Below are 14,489 nucleotides of genomic sequence, written 5' to 3'. Positions count from 1 at the left end.
TCACCACGCAGGTGGACTCCCAGCCCGGCCCCACAGGCCACACACCTGCAAGGGGCCCTTCCAGGTGGAGGCTGCTGAGCCCCCCAAAGCACGGCCAGTGACCGCCAGTCCACCTTCACAGCAACTGGTCTGGAATTCCAGGCGCAGGCTCTGGGCGCCATCCAGCCCCTTCCACAGGTCCCACGCCGTCTGCCAACTCTGTTCCAACCCTGGGGGAATTCTGCTGGGTGAGACCAAAGCCCTGCCCTCCAGACACCAATTGGACAGGGCCCAGGAGGTCTGCCCCTGTTGCCTGGAAGGTCAGTGACTTTCATGTCCATGGAACTGGCACAATTCGCTTGGCACCACTGGCTGGGCTTCCCTGGCAAGGCAGGAGGGCACCCAGGATGGGGCTGGCACAGGCTGGCTCCGGCACCTGGCCAGACCAGTGACCTCTCTGAGAGAGAAAGCAGACCTCACTAGCTAAGAGTACCACCTGGCAGGCACTGCCCATGGAGCAGGGCCCGCTCTGCCCACCTGAGATGCCTCAGCGCCTCTGAGGCCAGGGAGCTGAGACTCCTCCTCCAACCCAGAGTCCTCTGCTCAGTACTGGGTCCCCTTCTCCCCCACGCGGCCCCCCTCACCAGCTCCTCCCTGCTGTTCTCAGACTCACTCCCTTGGGGGAAGCAGTTATTGAAAATGGTCCATCAGATTCAATAAGGATTCAGTCCCTGAGAGGATGGGCTGGGACGTGGCTAAGTGTTAGCACTTGCCTCGTGTGTGAGAGGCCCTGGGTTCCGTCCCCAGCATGGGAGGGAGGTGAGTCCTTGAGAGAACAGTGAGAGGACCAGAGTCGGGGTGAGGGGTGAGGGGGTAAGGAGGCGGGTGGGGGGGAGAGAAGGGGACCATGTCCTTCTCTGCCCTTCCCACACAGCAGCACTGGGGGGGCTGAGAGGAGCAGCCCCCATTGGCATGCTATGTCACCTTCAGTGTCCCTGAGGCCCAAGCTTAGGGGTTCAGGATCCAGCTGGCCAAGGGCAGTCTTTGCTCAACTGATACTCACCTGTTCTTCCGGCTTCCAGCTGTGCCCTCACCTGCCACCAGCCAGCCTGTAGGTCCTCATCCCAATTCAGCCTGCTCTAGTGGCTTCCCCCCCAGCAAGGAGGGGCTTTGGAGCCATCTCTGTCCCCACCATCCTCCACCTAGCCTGTTGGTGGAGCTGTCCCCACAAGGCCATAGAGCAGCATGAACCAAGGCCAAAGGAGGGGCCAGTCTCCACAGCAACTCTACAGCTGGGAGGTGGGGACTCTGGCCCACACCCCTAGAGGGCATCCTCTCCCACCCTGGTGTTACACCTGCTCAGCCCAAGAGCCCTCTCCCTGCCATAACTTTTGGGAGACCAGACTACAGGGTGACCTGTGACTAGGTACATGGGGCAGCTTGGGAGAAGGTCAGAAGGTGGTCAGTGAAATGATGGGACAGAGTCAGGCCTCCTCGGACCATCCCACACCACAGCCCCAGCCCTAATCCTGGTGATCCTCATAGGGCACCTTAATCTGCCCTGTAGCCCATGCCCCTAACTCCTGATTCATACACATAGCCTCATCAGCCTCGGTCCCTAACTTGTGCCCAGTGAGTGGAGGATTGCCGGGACCAACTCTGTGGATCCTTCTGCCTTAGAAAGGGGACCCACCATGCCAAGGGACCCTGCCCCAGGCAATATGAAAGAGCCTGGTACCCACACCCCCAAGAAATGGGCTGCCTGACAGAATGTCTGTAGGGGATAGATCCCACTAACAGGTGGGACAGACGCAGGTTTTGCACACAGCTACCCTTGAGGGAACAAGCTCACAGAGGGCTGGGGACTGGGGAGGCAGCCCCCGGGACCTGACCTCTCTCCCAGCAGTTCCCTCTCTGGCCTTGCTCACTAGCTCACTGCAAGGTCACCTCTCCCTCCCTCCTCCTCCCTGCTGCCATCCTGCCTGCCCACTGCAACGCTGACCCCTGCAGGCCTGTTGAGGCCCTGCCCGGCTTGGGGACAGGCAATTGGAGAGACAGAGGGAAGCCCAGCCAGGCCAGTTTCGGGATACAAAAAGATAGAGCCTGAGGGCAGAGGGGGGTTGCAGGTATGGCTTGAGAGACTGGGCAGAGTGTGGAGCAGGGGCCCATGGGTGTGCATGGGAGGGGACAGGTCTGCATTCTTGTTCTCCATCGGGATCTCATTTTTTCCCACAGTCTCTTTCTTCATAATACATGGAAGAGAGTGTAGTGCCTGGGGGACAGGAGCCCAAGTGGGGAGGAGGGAATAGCACCTGCCAGGTAAGGTCTTAACCCTACGCAGAGCCCTGTGGGGACCTGCAGAGTGGGTAGGGAGAGAGCACCACAGAGACCCCCTGGCTCCAGCCAGGGGCCGGGGGCAGCGGGAGAGAACAAGAAACGTTTTTAAAAAGCAGGATTGGGCCGCAGGTGTTCCTGAGAGGGGGATAAGACCAGGATAGAAGAGGTTCTGGTTCCTGGGGGACCAGAGGGGAAGAGCAGGACTGGCCTGAGTCACACAGGAATCAATTTGCATTTCTCACTCCCACCTGGCAAGGCAAAGGGGGACTGAGGTGGGCAGAAATGAGGGACAGAGCTCTGGCTGGAGGAACAGCATCTCAGGCAGCCTTGAGTGAGCTGAGAGAGGAAGTCTGACTTGGAGCTATAGGGATTATAGGAGGTGGGCACAGATCCCAGGGGGACACCGAGGCCAAATGGAAGTCTCTGACCCCTTGGAGATCTCTGGATGACTAGGATCCAAACTGTCTCTATCCTCTCCAGACTATTTCTGACCCCACCCATTGAGTGCTTCAGGTCAGCCCCCTTCCTACACAGAGTGCCTCTGCCAGGGGCCCTAGGGGGCCCTGTAGCTGCAGGGGGACAGGACAGGTCCCAATCCCAGACAGGGAGATCCAACCAGGGAAGGGGGAGGAAAGGTCAAGGGGATGCCAGTGTTGGAGTCTAGGCCCTTTGCCCAGAAGATGCCAAGCCCTTCAAAGTTGGCCTCCGTGGAGAGGGCAGAGGTGCTTGGAGAAATGGTGATGTCATAGTGCCCAGGCGTGGGAGTGCTGAGGAGTGGGGGAGAGGGATGAAGGCAGGGCCCCAGGCCAGTGGCCTAACTGGAAAGGAAGGGGGAGGCTGCCAGCCTGGCAGGGCAGGGGGAAGGGAGGCTCCTCACTGCACCCTCTTCCAGCCTACTACCCTGAACTGGTCTCTCAACAAAACTATTGCCTTCTGAGAAGGTGAGCCAAGCCAGAGATGCCCCTGCCCTCAGCCCTGGTGCTGGAAGCTGGCTCCTCTTGGGGGAAGATGCCAGGGTTGTGACCTGGGTCCAGATGGATGAAGGGAGGACTCTCCAAAGGCAATGCCCCTGTAGCCCTCACCTAGAGGACAATCATAGAAGGGCACGAGGTTCCAGAGGGAAGACTGAGTCTCTTTTCCCCTGATACCCAAGTGCTAAGTGAGCATGATACCAGGAGCCCAGTAGGTGGTCCCCAGTCCACCTGGGCTGAAATGAACTGACAGGGGTGACAGCTGGTTCTTCAGGAGGCAGGGATGGATTGATTCTGTCCCTCCAGGAAAGAGCAAGTGCAGGCTGGGGCCAGAACAGGCAAAGCCAGTGCCCACCAGCCTGTCCTCCCATCAGCCTGCCCTGGAGAGCCTCAGGAGGAGCTTTCTGCAGAGGGTCTTAAGCCTTTCCTCCCTCCAGCACCTGCACCCCAGGTGCAGCAGACAGCCCACAGACTCTTCATCCGGGAGTAGGTCCTAGATCCGAATGGTGCTTTCAGCATGGGACAGCAACCCAGAAAGAGACCCCGATGGCAGAATTGGTGGATGGGGGGGGTGTCCTGAGTCAGGGGGAGCACCCCAGATAGAAGCTGGGACTGAGCCTGGGCAGGAGCTGCAGGGGACCTGCCTACAGGTGGGCACTGCGTGAGGAGGCGTCAGGAACCAAGGAGGAAATGGCAGAGCAATTTCCCGAGGAAGGAGAAGAGATTGCTGGCTTGGACTTGGAAGATGCTAAGCAGACAGTGGGCTCCCGGCCACTCCCTTTGAGGAGAAATGCAAAGGGGTGCCGCCCCTCCCCCTCCCTCCCCGACAACACTGGAGTGAGTTTGGGTTCTTTGCTTCCCCCTCCTCAAGCCTAGGAGAACATCCCCCCAGCATCCCCATTGTCATCGGCCGCTGCGCTCTTTCCCCTCAGGTACCCCTACCTCCCCTCTCACGCTCCTGCGGTTCCCCACCCCCCAGAAGCCTCCCAGCCTTGCTGCTGCACCAGATTCCCACCTGCCCCCTGGCACCCTCTCAATTCACAGTTGGCACGGCCAATGCCACTCCGCTCCCCTGTGCCCACGATCTTGGCCCAAAGCGGCAGGATCCTCGCCCTGGGGTCCCTCCGCGCTAGCCTCCCCGGGCACTGGTGCTGGGGAGCGGGGGTACCTCTGAGGGCACTGCCCTGCTCCCGCGGGGGCAGTGGCTCCTCGCTCCGCCACACACGTTGTCCTTGGGCTGCTGGGGGGCGGGGGGAGGAGGTCCTTGTGGGGACACTGCGAAGCCGGCCCCAGGCATCAAGCCTGGCAGTGTCCAAGACTGCGGGTTCAGGGTCCCAGGCGCTGCCACTCGAACCCGAGCCCCCAGGGTTGGGATGACCCTGGGGGACAGGCGGTATGGCTCCAGCCGACAGCAGCCCCAGGCTGAGGCTCCGAGACGGCGCCCGGCTCTGCCGCCGTCCTGCCCGCCGGTGCGGGGCGCCCCAGCCCGCGCGGGGCCGCGCTTACCTGGGCTGGCCGCCTCCGGGTCCCGGTACATGGTCCCCTCGTCGCCGGCTCCCTCCGGGCTCCTCAGAGCCGCCCGCGGCCGAGCGCTGCTCCGCCGCCGCTGCAGGGCATGGGGCCGGGCGACCCCCGGGGGCGGGTCCGAGGGCGGGGGCCGCGCGGGCTGCACGGAGCCGCGGAGCCGGGGAGCGGGGGCCGCCCGCCAGCCCTCCCGCCCGCCCGCGGAGCACGCTGCCGCCGCTGCCGAACCGCACCGAGCCTCCTCCCTCCGGCCTGCGCGCCGCGTGTGCGCGCCGGAGCGTATGTAAGTGTGTACGAGGCCGTGTGTATGTGTGTGTGTGTGTGTGTGTGTGTGTGTGTTAGCGCGTGTGTGAGCGCGCCCGGGGCACCGCCGGCGCCGCCCGCCTAACGCCGAGCGCCGCTACCACCGCCACCGCCTGTGCCCGCTGCCGCCCGCTGCCGGCCGCGCGCCGCACTGCAGCCCTCGCCCGCCGCCGCCCGGAGCCGCCCCGAGGGCACGGCCGCCGCCCCGCGCGCCCCGCCCGCCCGTGGCCCCCGCGGGGAGGGTTGCAGAGCCCCACGGCGGGATTCTTTGAGCATGTGGGTCCCTCCGCACTGCGCGACCAACTCCGTCCGTGCACCCCAGATGATTGCGCCTCGCACGGGGCAGGGCGGCGGAGCCGGCCACCTCCTCCGAGGTGCCCTTTGGCTCCGTCCCGAAAGGCGTGGAGCTCCACTCCGGGTTTTCCGCTGGGTGGCCGCTCGAGGGCGTCAGCTCCGAACTCGACACCGTAGCCGTACCGGGAAGACGAGATGGTGTGTGCAAAAACCAGGAATGGAGTTTTGCCAGCACAGGGCCTGCGCCCGCGCCCGCTCACTCTGATGGTTCCCAGAGCTTGCACGCAGCGGGAGCCCAAAGGGCTAGGATCTCTGCCCTCTATGGGGCACTAGGTCTACCGACCCAAAACCACATAAGAAGAAAGCGTATCTTTCAGCTTCTGCCCATCCTTCTCCTGTTTGTTCTTCCTCTGTCCCTTCCCTCTTTTCCTTGACCCAGCACCTCCTTGGTAGGAAAGAAACACCCCCTTTCACTGCCAACACTCGGGCTCTCTTGGCCCTCTCTGCCTCTGTGCCTTCTCAACACAGTCCAAGTTCTGGTAAACCCTATTTCTCTTACTTCTCCTTCCTCGCAGAATGGGAATGATTTGATTTGGGGAGAGGGAAGAGAGACCCATCTCCCAAGAATTTTAAAGGCCTGTAACTGAACCACTGGTGGTAGCAGGTATGGACACCTCCTTGCACACACCTACAGAACTAATGGACTGCTACACACAAGCACACAGACAGGCCTAGCACACAAAGAGACACAGATACTTCCATAGTACAGGTCTTGCCCCTACCTTGCACTTAAGCGAGCAAAATCCCAGGTTTCTGGCAGAATCCTGCCTTCCCCTCTTCTGAGAATGCAGTTCACAGGTGAGACAGGCTTTCCCAAGTTCAAGATTCCTATTTCCATTCCAGAAATCCACCTAACTGCCTTAATCCCAGGCAGCTCATGCCCAGCCACACCCCACCTTCCCACAGCCAGTAGGTAGCTAGGACCCAAGGACAAATCTCTGTCCCAAGTTTCCCCTAACACACACACACACACACACACACACACACACACACACACACACACATCATCCCCTAGAACTCACAAGGAACCTTCCCCCCTCCCCACCAACACACACACATACATTCACCTCCACCCACAGCTTTTCCGGTTGAGAAACAGATAAGGAAATTCCCCCAGAAAACCTTCTCAAAGACTGTTCCGGTGAAGAACAGATTTCCTGGGATTGAATGTTCTAATTAAAAATGGAAGGAAAAAAAAGGCATCAGTAGGTTAAGGCCTGCGATTCCCCAACAGCCAGAAATTTCAGCCCTTTCCTTCTGATCAAGTGCTATCTCCGTCCCTCCCTCTTTTCCATATACTCTGTAGCCGTCCTCATCCGCAGGCAGCCGAGAATCCAGGAGCTGTCCACAACTCTCTTTTGGGCCTAGAAAGCGCCAGAAAACCAAGCCACAGGCAGGGATTCCAAGGTCCCTTGCCTCAGCTTCCTACTCCCTCCCCCAACTGCATCTCTCATTGCTCTTATTAAGAGCAATAATGCACCATGGTACACACCCACTCCACCAGGCCATCACGGCACACGCAGAGGACCCCATTCAGGACTCTCCCCACTCCAGAGCCCTCCCTGTCACCAGCCTACAAGCCTGGAGAGGGACAGCAGAACCCCTAGTCATTGCAATGCAACAGGTCTTTACTGAACATCTGGAAACACGTGCTTTCTCAGAGTTAATGGAGAAGACATCTGAGAGATGATCCTGTCACCAGTCCTCAGGTGACAGAGGGTGAAGCCAAGGCCTTTCGAGGAGAAAGAACTGATTCAGAGATGTAACAGCCCAGGGAGCTGGTGAGAGAACCTGGAGGAGGAACCCTTTACCAACCATTGTGGGATTTGTGAGGAGACCCGGTGCCTGCTCCTGCCCAATAGCATGCAGCCTGTCCCTTAACAAAATATAAAAAGGTCTCATTCACTCCCAGGAGGCATTAGACAACGATTGTTCCAGAATGTAGGAGCTGGGTAGTCCTCAAGCATACTAGATGAACCCTGTAAAATATTGTGCAAACTGAGCCTCCCAGGCATTCGGAATCTTGGCAGTATTTTATTTCTTGCCTGCTTTATGAGAAACTTTGGACACACCCTTTTTCTGGGCCTTAGTCACTTTGTTAAGGGTACAGAGTTATCGGAAAGAGAAAAGAATACAGATTTCTGTGGCTTTGCCATTCATAGCTGTTTTTACCCTGGGCAGACATCTCTGAGCCTTAGTTTCCTCATTCCATATAATGGGAACAACAATACCTATTTCCTTTGACTTTTGTCAGATTAAATGTAATTACATGATTGAAGCACTTAAAGTAATGCTTAGCCCACATACTTTATTCTAGATAGAGACCGAGTACCATTATTATTGTTATTTGTTTATCCTTACCAGAGATACCACATACTCCCCATTCCCATGTTTTTGCCTGTCAAGGAAGTCCTTTCAGATGTCTAACCTAGAATCATAGCAGCATTTCAAGGCTACTCTCTGCTCCTGGAGTATCATGAGATCCAAGCCAATTGTGAGTTCCTGCCTTCTGAGCACTCACAGAAGACTGGAGAGAGGAGGAAATGGAGTCTGCCTAGGCGAGGAGGTCCTCAGAGAAAGGAGATGGGAGGCTGGGCATCACTCCTGCCTTGCCTTCGGGTCCTGCCTCTTGTCAGGGAGGCTGGGCCTCTGCTGCTCTGCTGTTTCTCTCTGGCCCCTTGGAGGAGGCCCAGAGAGCCCTTCTCCCTCCCTGATGCTGCTGGCCCCTGTGTCCTGGGTTCCATGACGTGGCAGGAAATGCTGGCAGCACCTGGTTCCCCAGGGACTGGCTTGCTGCATGCAGTGGACCCCTCAGGCCTGTTTCCGATCTGGCTTCGTCATCAGGGCCAGGTGTCCTGGGTCGGCTTCAGGGAGTGACTGGAAGCAGGGAGGGACATTCTGTCCCTCAGGAGCAGATGCCAGGCCTCCACTTTCCCAAACAGGGCCCCTGAGGCCACCTGGCTGTGTTGCTAGGTCACGGCTGGGAGGCATGGCTCCTGGGTTCCCCTCTGGCCTCTACCTGGCATGGTCTCCGCTGCTGCTGTCTACCCACAGCTCCTGTCCCCTCACCCCCCACCCCCTGGGCTACAGGATGAATTATTAATAAAAATGCTGAGGAAGCTGTTTGTGCAGCTCACGTGACAGAACAAACACACCTCTCTCCTTGCCACCATCCGTGTGGCGAGAGACTCAGGCCGAGCTTTGGCCTGATCCAGGAAGGATGGCCTGAGACCAGCCAGAAGGGCAACCCGGGTGCCTGCCGATTGTGCCTGGCCAGGAGCAAACACTTGTTCTGCCACCCTGTCCCTGCAGCTAGCCCCCCCGGGCTCCCCCTTCCTCCTCTGCAGAGGCCAAGAGTCTGCAGAGGGCAAAAGCACAGATTTAACAGATGTCATCCTCCCAGCAAGGACATGATGGCAAACCCCTAGACGGCAGCTGCAGCTGTCCCCTTGCCCACCTCAGCATAATAGAGACTGGATCAATACTTGCTGATTAATTACCTCCTGTCTCCAGACCCAGTCACCACCAAATCTCGTGGCCTACCCAGGGCCCAGGCTTGTCATACTTCTGCCAGGCTTTGCTTTGGAGGTCTGGTCCTGAAGAGTCAGGGTCTGTCCCCACAGCATCAAGAGAAGAACACGAAGCTGGGCACTGTGGCACATGCCTAGAAGCCACTTGGGAGGCTGAGATAGGAGGATCTTTAATTTGAGGCCAGCCTGGGCAACTTAGTGAGACCCTGTCTCAAAATACATTTTTAAAAAGGGTTGGGGATGTAGCTCAGTGCTTGCATAGTATGTGTGAAGTCCTGGGTTCAATCTCCACTACAGCAAAAAGAGGGAGACGGGGAAGAAGAGGAAGAGGAGGAGGAAGAAGAAGAATCCTAGACTTGAGCCCTGCTCCTGCCTCTGACTGTTCTTCTAGTTGTTTGGTTTTCATTGCTTACCTGACAACTAGGGGCCTCAGTATCCTCATCCATATAATAGAAATAATTGCCCTAAAGAGAGATGTAAAATTATACCGAGGATATGGCAAGGACTGGGTGTCTGTCCTGGCATCCAGGGGTTAACTCCAGGCACCGCAGATCCTGATCCAGGCTGACCTTCTCTATGGTCTCTCAGGCCATGTTGCAGGGCCAGAAACAATCTTTTGCCAGAAATCCCACCTCCACCGTGTAAGTCCTCCCCTTCATTTCTTCCTACAGTCTCCTCCCCATCTAGATTCCTTCTCTGAGAATTTCTTTTCTCCATGACCACCTTGACACCCCTGTGCTGGGATCAGCCCCTGTCACACCTCACCCCTCCTGAAAGATGAAATCCTGCGTCCCTTCATCTAACCAACCCCTGCTTACGAGATTCTCTGCCGGAATGTTGTCCTTAGCCTCTGCTCTTGCTAGGGGCACCTCTGGGACCCCTGAGACTGAAGATCCTGTGGAAGCACCTCTTCTTGCCCATTCCAAGCTAAGTGACCTGGAGTGAGTCACTCAATCCTTCTCAATGTACCAGTAGTGTGTACCATGAGGACATTGCTTTTGCATCTTGATTATGTCTCAGACTCCTTTCAGAATCTCATAAACCCAACAGATCTTTCCTCCCTGGAAAAATGCATGCACAAACACAGACACAACATTGTGCCTGTCCTTGGGTGTGTGTTTCTACAGGTTCCAGATAAAAATCCCTAACCTGGAGGCCTCAGGTGGCTTCTAGCGTGCTTGACAGCGGAAGCCCGGTTCCCTGCCCTCCCCAGCCTCCCCCACAGTGGCTCTGGGTTTAGGGAAGGTGGGCTGGTGGGCTGTCTCTCTCATTTCTCTCTCCCCCAGCACTTGCTGTGGCTGGAGCCAGCCTGTCTGCAGCTCAGACTGTTGTTTTAATCCCTCTCGGAACCCATTGAACCGGCCTCACCTGCCTTTCAAGGTATTTAAAGGTTCTTTGACCAAATGCTTTTTGATCCTCCACTGATGGGAACCAAGCAGAGGCTCTTTCACCAACTGCTCCCCTTCCCCCCACATGATTAGTCTCTAAGAGCTCTTTTGATATGGCAGAAACCTTCTGTGGTTTGTTCAAAGCCCTATCCTTGCCACCCCCCACCCCCAGGAGACCCAAGCCGGTCAGCTCCAGCCTCCAGGCCCATCCCCAGCTATGGCCTAGTTAATGGGGGCCTCCCAGTGCCTGTCCACTCCTCCTGAACTGGTAGGGACCTCAGACCCATTCTAGCTGGTAGAGAGGGTCAAGTGCTGCTCCTCCCAGGGGGCCCCAGCCAGCTCGGGGTGGTAGGATGGGGTGGAGTTCAGTGTCCGCAGACCTCAGGGGACCGGACTCCGCCTCTGTTTCCCACCCACGAGAGGATGGGCATGCGGGCCGCGGATCCCTTGACCTGTCTGTCTCCAGTAAATTAGATCTTAGCCTCGGGCTGGGATGGGGAAACTGAGGCTCTCAGAAGTCCCGGGTTCGGAGCTCGGTATGTGTGAGGGGACAGGAACCTGAACACACCGACCCAGGTCCTGGTGTGCTCCAGCAGCCTGAGCTTGGGATCTCTAGTGCCCACGGAAGGCGCTCCTGGGGTGGGCTCCAGCTGCAGAATTGGGGGTGGGGGAGGCGCCTTGGATTCCTGCCCGGGATGGCCACCTCCCGCACTGACTTCCTTCTACTCAACTTGGAACAACCCACCCTGCGCCTCTGTACTGTCCGGCCCAGGCGCGCCCCCCCCCCCAGGGATGCGCGTGCGCGGAGGGGGCGCCGCGGAGCCCGCGTGAGCAGGCAAATTACCGCGGACCAGAGAGGACACGGCCGCGTGCAGGAGGAGGAGGGGGCCAGGACACAGAGTAGAAAGACACGGCATGCTCGAAGGACCCCCGACCCCCGGACGGAGGTCCAGCCTTCGCCCCTTCCCAGCTGGAGTTGAGGACCGCAGTGGGGGTGGGGTCCTAACCCTCCGCAGGTGGAAGCTGGGGAGCGCAGGGACAGCTACTATCACTGTCCCAGTTCTCTGATCCCGGATTCCTGGCTCTGGGCTCTTCAAGGGGGCCCCAGCACGCGGGGAAGTGTTCAGATCGCCAGGCCCCCTCCCTCACAGAGGCCTCTGGGGGCTCTGGGTTGCTTGGCCCTGCCAGACCCAGCGCCAGAATTCAATCCCCGCTCTGAAATGATCATAATAGCTGCAGCCACCATTTATTGAGCTCTGAGGGCTTGCCAGACCCGAGTGCCAAATGCATAACACGCATTATCCCACTTAATAGTCACAGCAACTCGATGAAGAAGTCCCGGCCTTAGGAAGGCCAGGAAGCCGAGGATCAGTGTCCATGTGGCCTGTCTGAAGTCACAGCCAGGAACCACTCCTGGACCTGACCAAATGCACTTGGAAGGTTTGGGCAGGCATCAGGGTCAGCTCCTCAGTGGGATGTGGCCCTGCTCATGGAGGTGAGGGGGAGCAGAGGCCCGGGTAGCTTGGAAAGGATGGAACAGAAGAAGGATCACCTGCCACCTCCTGGTGCTGCTCCATTCCTCCTGGGTCCTTCGGTTCCTGCTCCCACCCCTCCCCAAGGCTCTGTCCTATCTTTAGCTTCCTTCCATCCCCACACTCTTTGCAATTGCATCCCCTCAATCTCCTCCACTCCCGCGGCCTAGGATTTTGCTTCAGCCCAACTCCCAGCCCTGTCTCTGGGGCCTGACCTCTCTCTCAGGCCCAGCATGTATGTCTTAATGAAGACATAGATGTCACCCAAGTGGAGTGAACCTTCCTAGGGAAGCAGTGCCTCCCTGGATCACACCAGCCTCATGACTGTCCCCAGCCCCAGATCAGTTCCCCGTAGTCCTGATGCTCTTCCTCCAGCTCATCAGACCCTTTCCCCTGCAGAGCTTCTCATACCTTAGGTGTCCCTAAGGCACTTCCCTAAGACACATGCACACTCTCTGCCTCAGCAGTGGCTCCTGACCCGTTGTCTGCCTCCTTCAGACCCTTAGACCCAGTGCTCTGTCCTCTTTGGTAGCCCCATCATGCTTCCTCAGCACTTTGGAATTGTCTAATGGTGTTTATGCTCCTCTCTAACCCTGCAATGGACTGGGAGCTCTTGAAAGGCAAGAGTCACTCAATCACTATCCATCCTCATCTTCCTTCCCCCACATTTTTATTGATCCGTTCAGCAAACATTGAGTAGTTACTATGTTCTGGGCACCAAATATACAGAATCCTACTGTGTACTGTGGGTTACTTCTGGGTGATAGACATGTGCCAGAAACAGAGCACTAGTGAGGCATGCTCGGGTTGCACTCAGGGGTAACTCTGCCCTGGGCAAGGACTTCCATTCCCCCAGGCCTCTGAATGCCAGGCCTGGGTCTGGGCAGATGGGAGAATGCAAGCTAAAGTAAGACGGAGCCTTGCCCTCCAGGACCGAACAATGAGGGATGCACAATCAGGTGTGAATCACATGCTCTGGGATCATAGAAGATGCAACTGTGGGCTTACCCCTGGGGAAATGCACAAGCCTTCCAAGTGCCCAGAGCTGTGCATCAAGCATGAGTCTCATAAATCTTTGCCGAATTAAATTGTTTGGAGGAAGAAAGGGGACATAATGGAGACTGGAGAGGGAAAAGAAGGTTATGAGGGGAGCAATTTTCACAACAGCTGCACAGAGTGGCCCTGTCACCTCCCCCAGAGAGATGTCTTATGGACAAATGAGATCATGGGTATGCAATGAACTCTTGGGGAGAAGGATAGTAAACACACACACACACACACACACACACACACAAAGATGATATTATTCGTCAGTCCCAGCAGACCAGGTCAGTCTTTACCCATGAAACCTTCATTTCTTCCCTGGAGAAACCAGGCCTCTTTGGGTCTTAGTTCCCGTCCACAATGTGAAGATGTGGGAGGAGATGGTCCTGAGAATTTCTGGCTTCACCAGTGAGATGCCCCATGGGATAGCCATCTGTCCTCCTGCCACACCCTGGGCTGAGCTGGAGAGTCCTCATGGAGTCACAGAGGCCACTCACTGTCATGTTTGTCTTTCTGTTCAAACAAGGTCATGCAGAAAGGGAGGAAGTGTAGACTTTTCTGTTGGAAGTTCCCATATAAATCTCGGAACAGCGTGTCCAAAGCTGGGGACATGTCATGCATGGCACCTGTGGTGGGAAAAGTGGGACATCTGCTAGGGCAGGAGCTTGGGATGAGTGTCCCTACAGGCTTCAGGCTTGATTTTCTAAAAATACCCCTTGGGTGGGCCCCTTCCCTACATCCCAGGCCCGAGGTCTGGGTTCCCCTGAGCACCCAAATCTCCAGAGGCCTTGTCCTTTATGGCCAGGGGTGTGGGGGCACTAGATGCCGTTGGTGAAAGTGGGTGGGGCTGCAGTCAGGGAGAAGCTTCCCCATAGGCCTTCCTTGCCCTCTGTTGTGGGCCCCTGTTCCCTTCCCTTGGCTAATGTCACCATCCCCCACTTTTGTCAAGCAGAGACCTCAGCCATGTCCCTACCTCCCTCTTTTCCCTCCCCAGCACATTTACTTGGTGCAGGTCCTGGCCTTCCCGACTCCCGGCTGCCCTGCAGTCCTTCTCAGCCTCACCCTGCCCTAGCCCAGTCCTCCCGTCTCTCCTGGGCTTTCTCCCAGGCCCCCTTTCATCCTCCAGCCCGGCTTCCCTCTCACCCCCTATCCTCACAGCACAAGGGTGACCACGCCGCCCCTCAGCGCCAAGCCCTTCCACGGATCCCCAGTGCTCTTTGGGAAAATCCGGGACCTCCTGTCTGGCAGGAAGGTCCCTTCCTGACCTTCCAGAACAGTGAAATGACCTTCGAGAGGGTTGTGAAGGCAAGAGAGAGCTTGCCACCGGGTGGTTCTGGAGGGCACCTGTCCGACAGAGGGAAGAGCGGGTCCAAAGCTGGGGAGATGTCATGGCACCCGTGGTGGGAAAAGTGGGACATCTGCTAGGGCAGGAGCTTGGTGAGTGTCCCTGTGGATCAGGCACACCTACTGTGGGTCAGACACTGTGCTCCTGCTGGGGATGCATCAGGGACTAAAACAAAGACCCCT

At 57.5% G+C, this 14,489-nt stretch overlaps 1 protein-coding gene across 11 annotated transcripts in view; it reads right to left on the bottom strand.

Annotated features, from left to right (window-relative positions):
• The window catches only part of Syt7 (synaptotagmin 7), a 59,629-nt gene extending 54,381 nt beyond the window's left edge, over nt 1–5,248 (bottom strand). For 4 of the 11 annotated variants that reach the window (XM_078045902.1, XM_078045904.1, XM_078045903.1 and 1 more), the window contains exon 1: nt 4,794–5,248. In XM_078045902.1, the coding sequence (XP_077902028.1) occupies nt 4,794–4,824 (31 nt within the window). In that variant the 5' untranslated portion in view covers nt 4,825–5,248. The remainder of the gene's footprint in view (nt 1–4,793) is intronic. The other 7 variants (XM_078045906.1, XM_078045907.1, XM_078045908.1 and 4 more) reach the window with 5 other exon arrangements.
• Nucleotides 5,249–14,489: the final 9,241 nt, after the last annotated feature.

Source organism: Ictidomys tridecemlineatus, chromosome 4 (genome assembly GCF_052094955.1).
Source record: "Ictidomys tridecemlineatus isolate mIctTri1 chromosome 4, mIctTri1.hap1, whole genome shotgun sequence".
Lineage (NCBI taxonomy): Eukaryota > Metazoa > Chordata > Mammalia > Rodentia > Sciuridae > Ictidomys > Ictidomys tridecemlineatus.
The sequence above is the reverse complement of the archived record's forward strand: the minus strand, read 5'-3'. Positions and strand labels throughout refer to the sequence as shown.